The sequence below is a fragment of the Osmerus eperlanus genome, chromosome 10 (assembly GCF_963692335.1).
Source record: "Osmerus eperlanus chromosome 10, fOsmEpe2.1, whole genome shotgun sequence".
In the NCBI taxonomy this organism is placed as follows: domain Eukaryota; kingdom Metazoa; phylum Chordata; class Actinopteri; order Osmeriformes; family Osmeridae; genus Osmerus; species Osmerus eperlanus.
The window spans coordinates 2,373,034-2,387,836 of record NC_085027.1 but is presented as its reverse complement, the minus strand read 5'-3'; the positions used below and the strand labels follow the sequence as shown (position 1 = coordinate 2,387,836).

Sequence of the window (14,803 nt, the reverse complement as noted above, 5' to 3'; positions counted from 1 at the left end):
TGTGTGTGTGTGAGAGTGTGTGTGTGTGAGAGTGTGTGTGTGTGTGTGTGTGTGTGAGTGTGTGTGAGAGAGTGTGTGAGAGTGTGTGTGTGTGTGGGCATCTCCTCGCCCCCCGTGAGTTCTTCTCCAGTGGTGGAAGCATTAGCCGCGGGTGCTAGCACAAGACAATGACTGGGCACATTGTGGAGGAAGCCTGGATTCGATGACTGCAGGATGACTTCATGGCTGTGGGTGGCTTTGTGCTACACTAAATCCCATTGTCCTCCACCCCTACATTCAGACTTTGTTTCCCCAAAGACTCCCAACTGACACGGCCCGATTGTTAGAGGCCTGCATGCCCTTTTGATAACCCATTCAAAGTATTTCATGAGTTCTTTTTTTTTCTTTGAGTCAGAATGGAGTGTTGCATAATTGTTGTTACAGAAGAGCATGTCTGGACATTGTGTTGCGGCCAAACTTCCAACTGACAAACCGGTGTCAAGGGACTGATCCTCACGTACAAGCACACTGTACACACTTCTGCCCCTGCTGACAGGCACAATACTCCCCCCCCACACACACACACACACACACACACACACACACACACACACACACACACACACACACACACACACACACACACACACACACACACACACACACACACACACACTCCTACGGTATATTAGAATAAACTCACACACACAACACCCAAGTCCACAGACACTACAAGATCAACTTCAGAACGATCTTCTTCTTCTTCCAGCTCCCCCTCCAGTTCTTCATGAGGACAAGCTCCAGGCAGACTGCAGGACACCCCTGGCCCTCGCTCTCATTCAGATCTTCATACGAGCGTGAAGACACGTTGGCGTTCCGGCCCTGGGCAGCAGTGGAAATGTGGGGAGGAGGGAGGGGTGGGGGGCAAGGCAGCACTGGCTCTCTGCAGGGGAGGGAGAGGGCTTCAGCTCTGTTGTCATGCTAATGGTTTTGCTGGGTGCTAGCTGTTGGACTGTCCTGTCAATCAGGGCCTTTGTCTGGGGGGGTGGGGGGAAGGCAGAGGCCAGGGAGACAGAGTCCTTTGGTCGGGTTCTCCTGCTCCAACTGTCACACGCTGATGTACAGTGGGACCGGGGAGGGGGGGTGAGAGGAAGGAAGGAGAGAAGGAAAAAAGGAGCAATTGAAAGCGGGAGGGAGGGTGGGGAGGATGGAGGGAGAGAGGGGTGGAAGGAGGCTGGGAGGGAGGGAGAGGTGGAGGGAGGGAGGGAGAGGTGGATGGAGGGAGGGAGGGAGGGAGAGGTGGAGGAGGGAGGGAGAGGTGGAGGGAGGGAGGGAGGGGTGGAAGGAGGCTGGGAGGGAGGGAGGGAGGGAGGGAGAGGTGGAGGGAGGGAGGGAGGGAGAGGTGAGGGAGGGAGGGAGGGAGAGGTGGAGGAGAGGTGGAGGGAGGGAGGGAGAGGTGGAGGGAGGGAGGGAGAGGTGGAGGGAGGGAGGGAGGGAGGGAGAGGTGGAGGGAGGGAGGGAGAGGTGGAGGGAGGGAGAGGTGGAGGGAGGGAGGGAGAGGTGGAGGGAGGCGGGGGGCCAAGGCTGGTGACAGAGGATCGATGCTTGATAATGAGTCATCGAGCTCCCGGCGTTCCCCCGCGATAGAGGCTGATCACCGTGGTGATCCAGCTCCACCCCGCTCGATCAGTCCCCCTCACGGAGACGCTACGCCGGCGCCAGGGTCAGGGTACGGTACTGAAAAGAGGCTCGACGGCGACGGCAGTGAGGTCCTCAGGAGTACGAGTCTGGGACGTGAACAGAGGTGGTGAGACCAGGCCTCACAGCTGCTTCAGCCCAGCGCAGGGACAAGGTGAGACCAGGCTCACAGCTGCTTCAGCCCAGCGCAGGGACAAGGTGAGACCAGGCTCACAGCTGCTTCAGCCCAGCGCAGGGGACAAGGTGAGACCAGGCTCACAGCTGCTTCAGCCCAGCGCAGGGACAAGGTGAGACCCAGGCTCACAGCTGCTTCAGCCCAGCGCAGGGACAAGGTGAGACCAGGCTCACAGCTGCTTCAGCCCAGCGCAGGGACAAGGTGAGACCAGGCTCACAGCTGCTTCAGCCCAGCGCAGGGACAAGGTGAGACCAGGCTCACAGCTGCTTCAGCCCAGCGCAGGGACAAGGTGAGACCAGGCTCACAGCTGCTTCAGCCCAGCGCAGGGACCAGAGCAAGGCCGGACGGAGACACCAAGCCGGTGTCTTTGTTTGAGGGTGACAAGACAGACAAGGAGTGGGTAGTACACAGGAGTGTGTGGTGTGTGTGTGTGTGTGTCGGGAGTGCACACAACAGAGTTTTGGGATGACGTGATGTGTGGGCATGTGTATGTTTGTATGTGAATACTGGCATTGTGGTCTTAAGTTGTCTTGCCCACACCCTTTCATAATTGGCCAATTAGTCATATTCCACCCCTAGAACAAACAGAGAGGTGGAATCAAAGGCATTCCAGTGTGGGGGGGAGAGAGAGATAGAGATAGAGAGAGAGGGGGAGAGAGAGAGAGAGAGAGAGAGAGAGAGAGAGAGAGAGAGAGAGAGAGAGAGAGAGAGAGAGAGAGAGAGAGAGAGAGAGAGAGAGAGATGATAAGAGATTGGGGGTTGGTGGGAGGAGGTTGGTGATGAAAGGGAGGGCACCACAACTGGGGTTAACTAACTGTGAAGACCCTGTACAAGCTTGTTTAGATAGAGGGGGAGTCGAGAAAGACAGAGGGGGGAGGGATGGATAGGAAGAGAGAGGGAAAAAAAGAAAGAGAGATGTGAGAGGGATGGAGAAAGACGGAGCCACAGTTAGAGAGGAGAGAAGAGAGAGAGGGGAGAGAGGAGAGAGATTGAGAGGACAGAGAGAGAGAGACAGCGAGAGAGAGAGATGACCTGGGTGAGGCAGAGCTGGTTTTCTATGGTAGGAAGTGAGTCACCCCAGAGCAAAGTAAAACACACGGCAACGGTCTCCGGGGCAACGGTCTACGGGGCTCCGCCTGTTAACCCCCGAAGGCTTTGTCATGAATTCAGGAATTTCTCTCTCCTAGTCATGTGTGTGTGTATGTGTGTGTGTGTGTGTGTGTGTGTGTGTGTGTGTGTGTGTGTGTGTGTGTGGAAAACGGCAGGTGACTAAATGCTGGCAACAGTGAGGCGTTGATATAGGCCACAAAAAAACAGAACACATGATATGTCCTAAGTTAATTTAAGTGTGTGTGTGTGTGCGCACATAGACTGACCCTCAGAGCCAGACATAAACTGTGTGTGTGTGCGTGTGCACTGACCCCCAGACATAAACTGTGTGTGTGTGTCTTTGGTGATTGGGAACCGACAGATAAAAATGGTGAACTGTTTTTTTTTTGTGTTGCTTTTGCCCTGAGAACAGGACAAACACAGACAGAGAGAGAGAGAGTGATTTAGATAACGCCTGTGGGAACTAACACCATTTGGACCAGAGGAGGAGGGGGGGGGAGGAGGGGGGATTTCACTCGGTCATGAGGACACAGTCAAGTAGCTAGCAACTTCTCCGTCCTCCTTTGAGTCTGTTTCAGAAACAAAGCCCTATTCTCTGTTATGTTTTAGAAAATTCACTCCTCCAAAACATCAATCCTATAACACTACTCTCTTTCTTTTCTCCTCTCTCTCTCTCTCTCTCTCTCTCTCTCTCTCTCTCTCTCTCTCTCTCTCTCTCTCTCTCTCTCTCTCTCTCTCTCTCTCTCTCTCTCTCTCCCCCTCCCTCTTATCTCTTTATCGGCTTTCACCTCCCGCCAAAACAAGAGTTGATCCCTACTCCTTGAGTTCCTCCCTGTGAGAACGGCGAGAGCGGCACAAAGAAAGCATTGCTCTCCAGATTTCCCACCCCCCCCCTTTGCCCCGAAATGGAAGTGCCCTCCAGTCAAACGCAGGTAGGGGCAGCACATTCCCCAGGATTGGGAGGGGTGGGGTGGTGACAGCTCTGAAGACATGGCTAGCCCGGGGTAGGAGGACAGGGGAGACGAGAACGCGAGTTGTGTTTTGTCGTCATCTATTGTTGGGGAAACGAGGCGAGCCTCGACAAGCCGTGTATTGTGTCATCTGTGTCACTGTCGAACGAGAGAAGGGGCGCTCTCCCCCATCGGACGGAGGAAAGGAGAGAAGGGCAGAGAGGAGAGGAAGAGAGGAAGGATGGAGAGATGGGAAGGAGCACTCTCCCCATCGGAGGAAAGGATGGCTGAGCGGTTAGGGGATCGGGCTAATAATCAAAAGGTTGCCGGTTCGATTCCCCCGCGGGGTCAAATGACGTTGTGTCCTTGGGCAAGGCACTTCACCCTACTTGCCTCGGGGGAATATCCCTGTACTTACTGTAAGTCGCTCTGGATAAGAGCGTCTGCTAAATGACTAAATGTAATGTTAATGTAAAGAAGGGACGCTCTCCCCATCGGAGGAAAGGAGAGAAAGGGGAGAGGAAGAGAGGAAGGATGGAGAGATGGGAAGGGGTCAACAGCAGTTATGCGTCTCGACCCAGAATGGCCACAGGTGACGGCGTGTGTCTACCCACAGGCCCACAGGATGAGGGAGCGTTAAGTCTGAGGTGTGCTGTGGACACGCATGTCGTATGGACGGGGTCATGTCAGCAGAGCTCTGAGGCAGAGCAGAGACACCTCCGCTAATGCAGGAGGAGGACAGAGAAGCTAGCTCACTGAGGAGGACAGAGAAGCTAGCTCGCTGAGGAGGAGGACAGAGAAGCTAGCTCACTGAGGAGGACAGAGAAGCTAGCTCACTGAGGAGGACAGAGAAGCTAGCTCGCTGAGGAGGACAGAGAAGCTAGCTCGCTGAGGAGGACAGAGAAGCTAGCTCACTGAGGAGGACAGAGAAGCTAGCTCACTGAGGAGGACAGAGAAGCTAGCTCGCTGAGGAGGACAGAGAAGCTAGCTCGCTGAGGAGGACAGAGAAGCTAGCTCTCTGAGGAGGACAGAGAAGCTAGCTCGCTGAGGAGGACAGAGAAGCTAGCTCACTGAGGAGGAGGACAGAGAAGCTAGCTCGCTGAGGAGGAGGACAGAGAAGCTAGCTCGCTGAGGAGGACAGAGAAGCTAGCTCGCTGAGGAGGACAGAGAACATAGCTCGCTGAGGAGGACAGAGAAGCTAGCTCGCTGAGGAGGAGGACAGAGAAGCTAGCTCGCTGAGGAGGAGGACAGAGAAGCTAGCTCACTGAGGAGGAGGACAGAGAAGCTAGCTCACTGAGGAGGACAGAAAAGCTAGCTCGCTGAGGAGGACAGAGAAGCTAGCTCACTGAGGAGGAGGACAGAGAAGCTAGCTCGCTAACTCCAGCCAGCGATGATAAGGCTTGTTCTTCTTGGCTTGGCCAGAGGAAAAACATTCTTGTCTCCCCACTCCCCTTGCTACACTTACACACACATACACACAGTCTGCTCTCTGACTGTCTCTCTCTTCCTGTGTCTACTCTGGGACAGAACTCTTCAGTTGGCAGGTACAAGCAGAGGAACACTCAGGGCTCTGGAGCTGCACGATCACAAGTCTGAGTGCATCCAGACTGGGATCTTCAGACCCGTTTAGTGGAGCTGGACACGTAAACAAGGGTGGAGGAGGGTGTGTGTGTATGCATGCATATGTGTGTGGTGTTTGTGTGTGTGGTGTGTGTGTGTGTGTGTACAGTACCTGTAGTCCTCAGTGAGGCTGACGCTGGTCTCCTCCTTGCGGAGGCGGGACAATGCAGCTCCGCCCTCGAGCTGCAGCCTGACCAATCGGCTGTCCTCTAGGACGCTACGCATCAGAGCCCTGTACCTCTCCAGCAACACCTGGGCCTCCTGAGAGAGAGAGGGAGAGAGATGCAGAGAGAGAGAGGGAGAGAGAGGGATAGGGGGAGAGAGAGAGAGAGGGGGGGGAGAGGGAGATGGAGAGATACAGATAGAGATACAGAGAGAGAGACAGAGAGAGAGACAGAGAGAGAGAGAGAGAGAGAGAGAGAGAGAGAGAGAGAGGGAGAGAGAGATACAGAGAGACAGGCACAGACAGAGAGGGAGAATTAGACAAAGATTTGGGAGACAGAGGCAGTGATAATTACTTGACCAATTTCAACACACTACACAATATTTGAAAACATTCACCTGCTCTTAAAGTCACCTGAATATAGATATGTTTATTTGAACTGGATCCAGCACATTCTCCATGGGTTCTTTCAACACACACTGCTTCAATCAGACCAATTAGAATTCCCCCATCAGCTGACTCTAGTCTACAACTGGACTGATTCTCTGAGGACGCCTCGAAGCAGACAAGACACTTATTACTGTCTCTGGCAACGCCTGGCTACACACACACACACACACACACACACACACACACACACACACACCTGGGAGGGTAGTAAGCTGCAGGGCAGTGTTGTACTGTGGTAACGAGCCACAGGATGATGACTTGATAGAATAACACATCATGTTTCCTGCTGACTCATTTTAGATATCAGATGTAGAAATACACTCTGTCAGGGAATATACAAGTAACCTGACCTACCTGGCGGATATGTTGGTTGTATTTAATTTAGTTTTTTTTGTTACGATCATATATTTTTTGTACTCTTTTTGGCTATGAATACATCAAGTAAAGATCAAAGACGATGATAAACTGTGGTGAGAATCGTCATGAATATGTCATCACTCAGGAATAACATAAACATGCTTTGTGATGAGAATGGAGAGATAATTAGTATAATTACTACATTTCTCAAGCGTCTCGCTGGTGGAATGAGGAAAAGGCAGAGAGAGAGAGAGTGTGTGTGTGTTCAAGTATGTGTGTTTTGTGGAAAATGCCTAGAATGTTGAAAGAGGAAGGGAAGAGGGTGAGATGCGGGGGGGGGGCTAGAACGAGGGGTCAATGCAGGTGAAAGGAGAGAAAGAGAAGCACTCCGAGGGAGGAGGCGGAGGAGAGGCGGAGGAGAGGGGAGGAGAGGACTGATCTGTGAAGAGATGGAGGAGTCGTACTGACAAGCCCAGACCAGCCCTGCGTGTGTGTGGGCAGTGTGACTGAACTGTGAGTGTCTCAGGTCTGTTCCCAACAATCATCTGTTACACACAACAACACCCAACGTTCTGCTGAGGTGAACTCTGGTAACAGGGAGGGTTGCCTGGAGACCTTCTCCTGGGGTTTCTAGCTTCAATTAAACACACACACAATCAGGACTACACACACACACACACACACACACACACACAATCTCAAGGGGCCTGGTCCTCATGGGTCAGAGTGACTTCACAGAGCGTTGCTAGGAAACCCAGACACACACTGACCTGAGACCAGCCTTTATGCCCCCACCAACCCAATTACAAAGAGGAGAGAGAGGTGGAGGGAGGGAGAGAGAGACAGGGAGAGAGGGAAGGAGTGCCATGAAGAATGGAAGAGAGAGCTGAGAGAGACAAATGAGGAGAAAAAGAGAGGAAAAGAGTGGCAGGATCAAGATCAAGATCAGAGAGAGAGAGAGAGAGAGAGAGAGAGAGAGAGAGAGAGAGAGAGAGAGAGAGAGAGAGAGAGAGAGAGAAAGAGAAAGAGAAAGAGAGAGAGAGAAAGAGAGAGAGAAAGAGAGAGAGAAAGAGAGAGAGAGAGAGAGAAAGAGAGAGAGAGAAAGAGAGAGATTTAGAGAAACGAGGCCCAGACGTGGAGAACGAGAGAGACGACCTCAAAGAGGTAGCCAAGCCGACACACTCCCAAATAAAACATTCCGCAAGATCCTCTCAAGAAGATGTTTTGAAGAGAGCCCGCACTGCTCTCTGGACGGCGGTAATGGAGACCAAGAGGCCAGTAGCGAGCTGCAGGGGACTCTGGGTAAATATAGCTCTGGCGCAGGTGACTGGATAGCGGGGGGCGCTGAGCTGAGGCCAGAGAAAGTGCTTTTGCAGCTGGCCGACTAGACGCGTGTGGCCTTTAGCCTAGTTCAATATCAAACTAAATCTGACACGCGGACAATAACAAACGGTGATACGGCAACTTTGAATAAAATCAACTTCCCACCTCGCTGATGTGTAGTAATACTGAGTATGGGGTTGTGATGAGCTAGGTTGTCGTGCACGGTGAGCGAGGTTGTCGTGCACGGTGAGCTAGGTTGTTGTGCTCAGGATCCCCTGTGGTGTTCTGTGATATCACAACAGGCCAGCAGCCAGCCCAGGGTCATATGATGTACAGTAGCTCTGCTGCCAACTGGCTGGCTCTCTCAGAGCACTTTTAGATACCCTCTCTCCGTCCCTCCCTCGGTCTCTCCCTCTCTTTTTCTCTCTATGTCTCCATGTCTCTATGTCTCACTTATATAACTCCCTCCGCCTCAGTCTAAATCTCTCTCTCAAACAGTAACGCTCTCTCCGTTTCCTTCTTTCTCAGTCCCTCTCACGCCCTCCCTCTAACTCTCTTCCCCCTTCTCTCTCCTACAGGTGCAGTGTGTGGGGAGTTACAGGTCTGAGGTGTGTGTGTGTGTGTGTGTGTTGCTGTACCTCTGCGCTGTGGGGCAGTGGGGTGGACTCCAGAGTAGTGATGGTGCCCTGGAGAAGGTTGATCGCATCCTCACAGTGACTCGTCAGCTGGGCCACTCTCTGATGGAGGACACACACACACACACAGGTAGACACACAAACATCAACACAAAGACCGTCAGGGGAAAAACCCCAGAGAACAGAGATAACCATATCAACAAACATGTGATGCGTTTCTCACTGATCTTCATTGTAGTCTTTCACAATGTAGATGTAGATACAACGGTGCTCAGAATGAACTACAAACATGGCGTCTCACCGTGCGGAAACAGATCCAGTGGGCGTGGCAGAAGGGGAAGGTGCCGTCGAACTCGGTGGGCAGCTGAGAGGCCTCCACGTGCTTGTGGAGGGACTTGAGAGAGGTCAGGACCTCCATCTACATGGAGATAGGGAGGGAGATAGGGAGAGATAGAGGGAGAGATAGAGGGAGAGATAGAGAGGGAGAGATAGAGAGGGAGAGATAGAGGGAGAGATAGAGAGGGAGAGATAGAGGGAGAGATAGAGAGGGAGAGATAGAGGGAGAGATAGAGGGAGAGATAGAGAGGGAGAGATAGAGGGAGAGATAGAGGGAGAGATAGAGGGAGAGATAGAGGGAGAGATAGAGGGAGAGATAGAGAGGGAGAGATAGAGGGAGAGATAGAGAGGGAGAGATAGAGAGGGAGAGATAGAGGGAGAGATAGAGGGAGAGATAGAGAGGGAGAGATAGAGGGAGAGATAGAGAGGGAGAGATAGAGGGAGAGATAGAGGGAGAGATAGAGGGAGAGATAGAGGGAGAGATAGAGAGGGAGAGATAGAGGGAGAGATAGAGAGGGAGAGATAGAGGGAGAGATAGAGAGGGAGAGATAGAGGGAGAGATAGAGGGAGAGATAGAGGGAGAGATAGAGAGGGAGAGATAGAGGGAGAGATAGAGGGAGAGAGATAGAGCGACAACATTGATATCAGAACAAGCACTTTATGGCCAACTACTGCGTCTGAGTGGCTACTGTGTGTGTGTGTGTGTGTGTGTGTATGTGTGTGTGTGACATCACATCCTCGTGATGAGGATTTGTTTGAGCTGAGTGTCCTAGGTAGCCTGAGCAATAATGGGAACACATCAACATATCCAATGCTTTTATAGTGAGTGCAGAGCTATGATAAGGTTATTCTTCATCCACGCTTGTCTAAAAGGCGAATGCAGTGTGTGCGTGTGAGCGTTGATGTGTGTGTGTTTACCTGTATGGTGGAGGGCTTCTCCATGCGAAGACCCAAGTCTCTGTCAGCCAGTAGCAGCACAGTGTGAATACAGCCTGGCATGGCATCCTGGAGACACACACACACGCAAACAAATAAATACACAGAGAAGGGGGAGAGAGAGAGATCAATGAAGCTGTCTGAACAGAAGTATAATAAAATGTCTCAAATCTACCACTTCTGACAGCTGCTTGAAAAAGCAAACACAGTCTCTGTTGTGGTTTGGAGAAATATCAACTGTGCAGAATGAAGCCATACTGACAGTCTAACAACAGGGCTGAAAAACACCATATTCAGCCCGTCAAAATCCTCCAAAACAAAGACAAAGTCCTGCTTGTAAATTCTGGTCACAATGGAAATATGATGCTGTCGAAACAGAAAGGTTATATAGGGATATAAAATCACACGACGCTAGAGCTTGTTAACACAAACACACTTGTGTTGAGGCAGCAGTTGGTGAATTTTAAAAGCGGTGCTGGTCATGGGATGTGACACACACACATGTACACACACACACAGCATCCTGCAGTGTTTCTTAGTCACCCTTACACTCTCAACAGCAGTGAAAAGACTCCCAGTCTGTTAAAATAAACTCATTTTCTTAAAAACAAATAATCTACACTGGGGAGTTGAAAGTTATTGTCCGTTCTGTACTTGCAGACAGCTTTAGAGAATTCATGGATGTTGCTGAGACTGTGTCACATTTCCTTGTCTTCCTAGGATCTGGAGAGCACACACACACACACACATCCTGGAGGTTGATGAATGGCGAGGGTGATAAATGTGCCGTTTGCTTCAAGCAAACACCTAGATCATGATTAACCTGGCCTGAATGAGACCCCCCTCCACACACAGGCAAACACACGCTTCCTGACGAGCGTGTGTCCTCGTGTGAAACAGCACAGCACGTTCCAACACAGTGGCTGGCGTCGCAGGGCTGTGTGTCACAGTGTCACTACCCCCGCTGGCTCTGAAACCACAGTCTGGTGAGGAGAACACTGAGGACAGGAAACTACAAAAATCGTTCTAAAGACTCTACTACCCAGAAGTCAACATTGCACACGCCAACCTCCAAACAAAACGTTGAGTTGTCCGTCAACAAGACAACTTACACTGACCCACGTCGGGGTCAGATGGCTGAGCGGTTAGGGAATCGGGCTACCAATCAGAAGGTTGCCAGTTCGATCCCCGGCCGTGCCAAATGACGTTGTGTCCTTGGGCAAGGCACTTCACCCTACTTGCCTCAGGGGGAATGTCCCTGTACTTACTGTAAGTCTCTCTGGATAAGAGCGTCTGCTAAATGTAAATGTAACTCAGGGAGGAAGAAGACTGGTATAGGAGCCTGCTCTGGTACAGAGGTTTGTTTGGGGGTAGGATCGTAACACAGCTGGAGGTTGTATGAAATCCTCGTTGAAATGAGTTTAAATCCCTCGTCTGAGGGGAACAAACACAGCCTGACCTAGAAGCCCCAGCAGGTTGAGTCAGGGAGGATGGAAGCTATCAGAGAGGGGCCATTTTGTTTGTGTTAGTTTGCCTGTACATACATGTTCAGTGTGGTCTTTCAGAAACAAAGCATTTTTCTTGATGATAAAAAAACATTCTAGGAGAGAAGATTATGAGTAGTGGGGCTGTCAGGACTGAATGTAGAACATGAATGTAAACCAGCTGAACATACACCATGTTAACTGCTGATGTCTGCCTTTCAACCAAACCTGACAGGAGGTCAAATTATTCTCACTGCTGGAAAGAGAAAGAGAGAGAAAGAGAGAGAGAGAGAGAGAAAGAAAGAAAGAGAGAAAAGGATACATTTGTCTGGGGGATCATCAAAGGGTGCTATTGTTGCCTGATCAATTAGTGGACAAAGCCTGTGGCAGGGTAAGTCCTTCAAATGAGGAGCTGAGAGTGTGTGCGTGCGTGCGTGCGTGTGTGTGTGTGTGTGGTGGTGGGGGTGCAGTGTCAGCCCCAAAAGACACAGTAATAAGATGATGCTATCTTGAACCATTGTGTGGGAGGTTGGGGGGGAGGGTATTCCCTGTGGGACCAGGAGGCCACAGTTGACAGGTGGGAGCTTCATTAAAAGGGGGACCTCTGCGGGCGGCTAAGCCACCTTCTCCTGTCATTGTCAGCGCTGACCCGGAATGGAAGGAAGTGTGTTCTAGAACGCTCACAACAGAACACTCCGTCTCCCCCAACAGGCTGAGGAGTTTGCACCAGAAGTTCTAGAACAAACCTTATTTGTGTCTTTCATAAAGGGGAATGGGAAATGGTAGCTTGTTAGCTAGAAAGGCTAAACTTCCACATGTTTCTTGTTGTTTTGTTGGGGTCTGCTGTGGCGGAGTCACATGATCGTAGCTGATTCCGTGTCTCTAGAGGAGGGGACGTGAGGCGAGTCGTTTTCCCTCACAAAGGATCTGTCGTCGGGCCGGAGCGACAGGGAGACGTGCGTTAACTGGGACACGGAGAAGTTAGGAGGCCGGCCTGATTACAAACAGGCCTCCGTTTGTCTCTTATTATCTTGGCCACAGAAGCTGGCCCCAATCTCTCTCCCCCCCCCCCTCCCTTCCTCTCCCCTCTATTTCTATTAACCTCCCTCATTTTTCCCCTGGCTACCCCCACCACGCCTCGCCTGCTCCCAATCAGGACTTTTAATTTGAGAAGCCAAGACTGGCCCGACTGGCCACCGTACCCCAGAACATGGGACTAAAGCTGGCTGCCTGGCCGTGGAGGAGAGACCTTTCCTACATTTGGCAGTTCTGAATGTCATCCCTCTTGGGCTGGAAAACTTGATCCTTCAGAGACGATAGAGGCCAGCCAGCAGTCTATGATATCCACATGCACATCTCCCTCAGCAGGAAAAACTGTAACGTGTCGACATACAGTTGTTTACTACGGCTCTATAGTAGCCAAGAAGACTGAGCCAAGTTGATCTAAGCCCAGAGAGAAGTTGCATGCTTTGGTGCGTGGCTGTTTCTCGAGGTTCAAACAAATCAGGCTGTCCAAACGAAAAATGAATTGGAAAAAAGTAAACAAAGACTTCAAAGGTTTTAGTGAGTTAAGACAGGTCGTCTCACCTGTAAGATGTTGAAGGCTTTGAACAGAGCAGGAACTGGCGAGCACCTGCGAGCGTCCACCAGAACCGCCAACCCCAGGGACCGCACTTCCTTCCTGTCAGAGACAGGATGTGACATCACATTCGGTAACCAGCCAATCACAAGGGAAGTAATGACGGGTTTAGCCAACAGCGGGGTGAATCTGGTTAGGGGAGGCGGGCCTACCTGAGGGTGGTGCAGAAGTAGACCAGGATTCGAACCAGCTCGCCGCTGTTACAGTTGGGGTTCAACCACACAGTGTTCCTGGTTGTCACGGTCACCAGAGCTCGACCACCTTTGTCTCTCGTACCTTCGGTAAGGTGAAGAAAAGAAAAACTGTTCTGGATGTCCATTTGTAGTGACTCAACAGCATGTAATGTTACAATATTCAAACGTGGTAAGACAAGAGGTGTGTGAGTGTGTGTGTGTGTGAGTGTGTAATTGTGTGTGAGTGTGTGTGTGTGTGTGTGATGGTCCTACTCACCAGGCAGACACAGCACCCCTGAGCTGAGCACAGCAGCGTTGATGTTGTGGGCCTCTGAGAGGGCTGGTTGGCCCCTTAGGGAGGCTGGGGATGGAAACAGGGACTGGGAGGACTGGGAGAGGGATGAGGGGGTCTGGGAGAGGGATGGGGGGGTCTGGGAGAGGGATGGGGGGGTCTGGGAGAGGGATGGGGGGGTCTGGGAGAGGGGATGAGGGGGTCTGGGAGAGGGATGGGGGGGTCTGGGAGAGGGATGGGGGGGTCTGGGAGAGGTATTGGGGGGGTCTGGGAGAGGGATAGGGGGGTCTGGGAGAGGGATGGGGGGGTCTGGGAGAGGGATATGGGGGTCTGGGAGAGGGATAGGGGGGTCTGGGAGAGGGATGAGGGGGTCTGGGAGAGGGATAGGGGGGTCTGGGAGAGGGATGGGGGGGTCTGGGAGAGGGATGGGGGGGTCTGGGAGAGGGATAGGGGGGTCTGGGAGAGGGATGGGGGGGTCTGGGAGAGGGATGGGGGGTCTGGGAGAGGGATGGGGGGGGTCTGGGAGAGGGATAGGGGGGTCTGGGAGAGGGATAGGGGGGTCTGGGAGAGGGATAGGGGGGTCTGGGAGAGGGATGAGGGGGTCTGGGAGAGGGATGGGGGGGTCTGGGAGAGGGATGGGGGGGTCTGGGAGAGGGATGGGGGGGTCTGGAGTTGGGATGGGGTTGTGGGGGCCTGGGGCGAGGGTGGTGGGGGGTCCTGCTGGCTGGTGATGGGGGTCTCCTCTAGTGGGGGTCTCCTCTCTAACCCTGTCTGCTGGTCCTGGTCTGGGCTGCGGCCTGCGTGCGGAGGGACACACACACACACTTCACTGAGCGGTAACACACATAACCGCACGCACACAACAGATGTGGCCAATAACGTTACACCAACACGCATCACACACACGTTCTCCCACACACACTGCACACATACGACAGGTGTGTATGAGAGTGCGAAATACTCTATATTAATGGATCAACAACCAGACCTGTTTGCTGGTAAACCTGAACACTGTCAGCTGTCTCTGTTACAGAGTGGCACAGACCCATCTACAGGCGTAAGCTAACACCCACTGTATAAACATGCACACATACACACTATCACACACACACAAACACACACACACATACCATCTCACTCACACACACACATTATCACACACACTATCACACACACATACCATCTCACACACACACACTTATCACACACACACTATCACACACACACACATCCTCATCCATAATTCAAGTCATGCAGCTTGCTGAACCTCAGGAAGTTTAACTTGGCAGTAGGATGGAGCACAGTGTGTGTGTGTGTGTGTGTGTGTGTGTGTGTGTGTGTGTGTGTGTGTGTGTGTGTGTGTGCGTGTGCAAGATTGCCCTTCAGACAGACCATAACACCACACACATTATCGCCACGGCAACACCAAGACTACACCCTGAGACCCCTGCAGCCGTTATCAGATCAAAAGCAACCGAGAGAC

The 14,803-nt window shown here is 52.1% G+C and overlaps 1 protein-coding gene across 1 annotated transcript in view; it reads right to left on the bottom strand.

The window, feature by feature from the left end:
• Positions 1-13,472, bottom strand: part of plekhg4 (pleckstrin homology domain containing, family G (with RhoGef domain) member 4) — a 46,801-nt gene extending 33,329 nt beyond the window's left edge. The window contains exons 1-7 of the mRNA XM_062472094.1: positions 13,306-13,472; positions 13,008-13,131; positions 12,804-12,897; positions 9,715-9,801; positions 8,762-8,878; positions 8,464-8,562; positions 5,645-5,793 (exon numbers count right to left, since the gene is read on the bottom strand). Coding sequence (XP_062328078.1) covers positions 5,645-5,793; positions 8,464-8,562; positions 8,762-8,878; positions 9,715-9,795 — 446 coding nt within the window. The 5' untranslated portion in view covers positions 9,796-9,801; positions 12,804-12,897; positions 13,008-13,131; positions 13,306-13,472. The remainder of the gene's footprint in view (positions 1-5,644; positions 5,794-8,463; positions 8,563-8,761; positions 8,879-9,714; positions 9,802-12,803; positions 12,898-13,007; positions 13,132-13,305) is intronic.
• Positions 13,473-14,803: the final 1,331 nt, after the last annotated feature.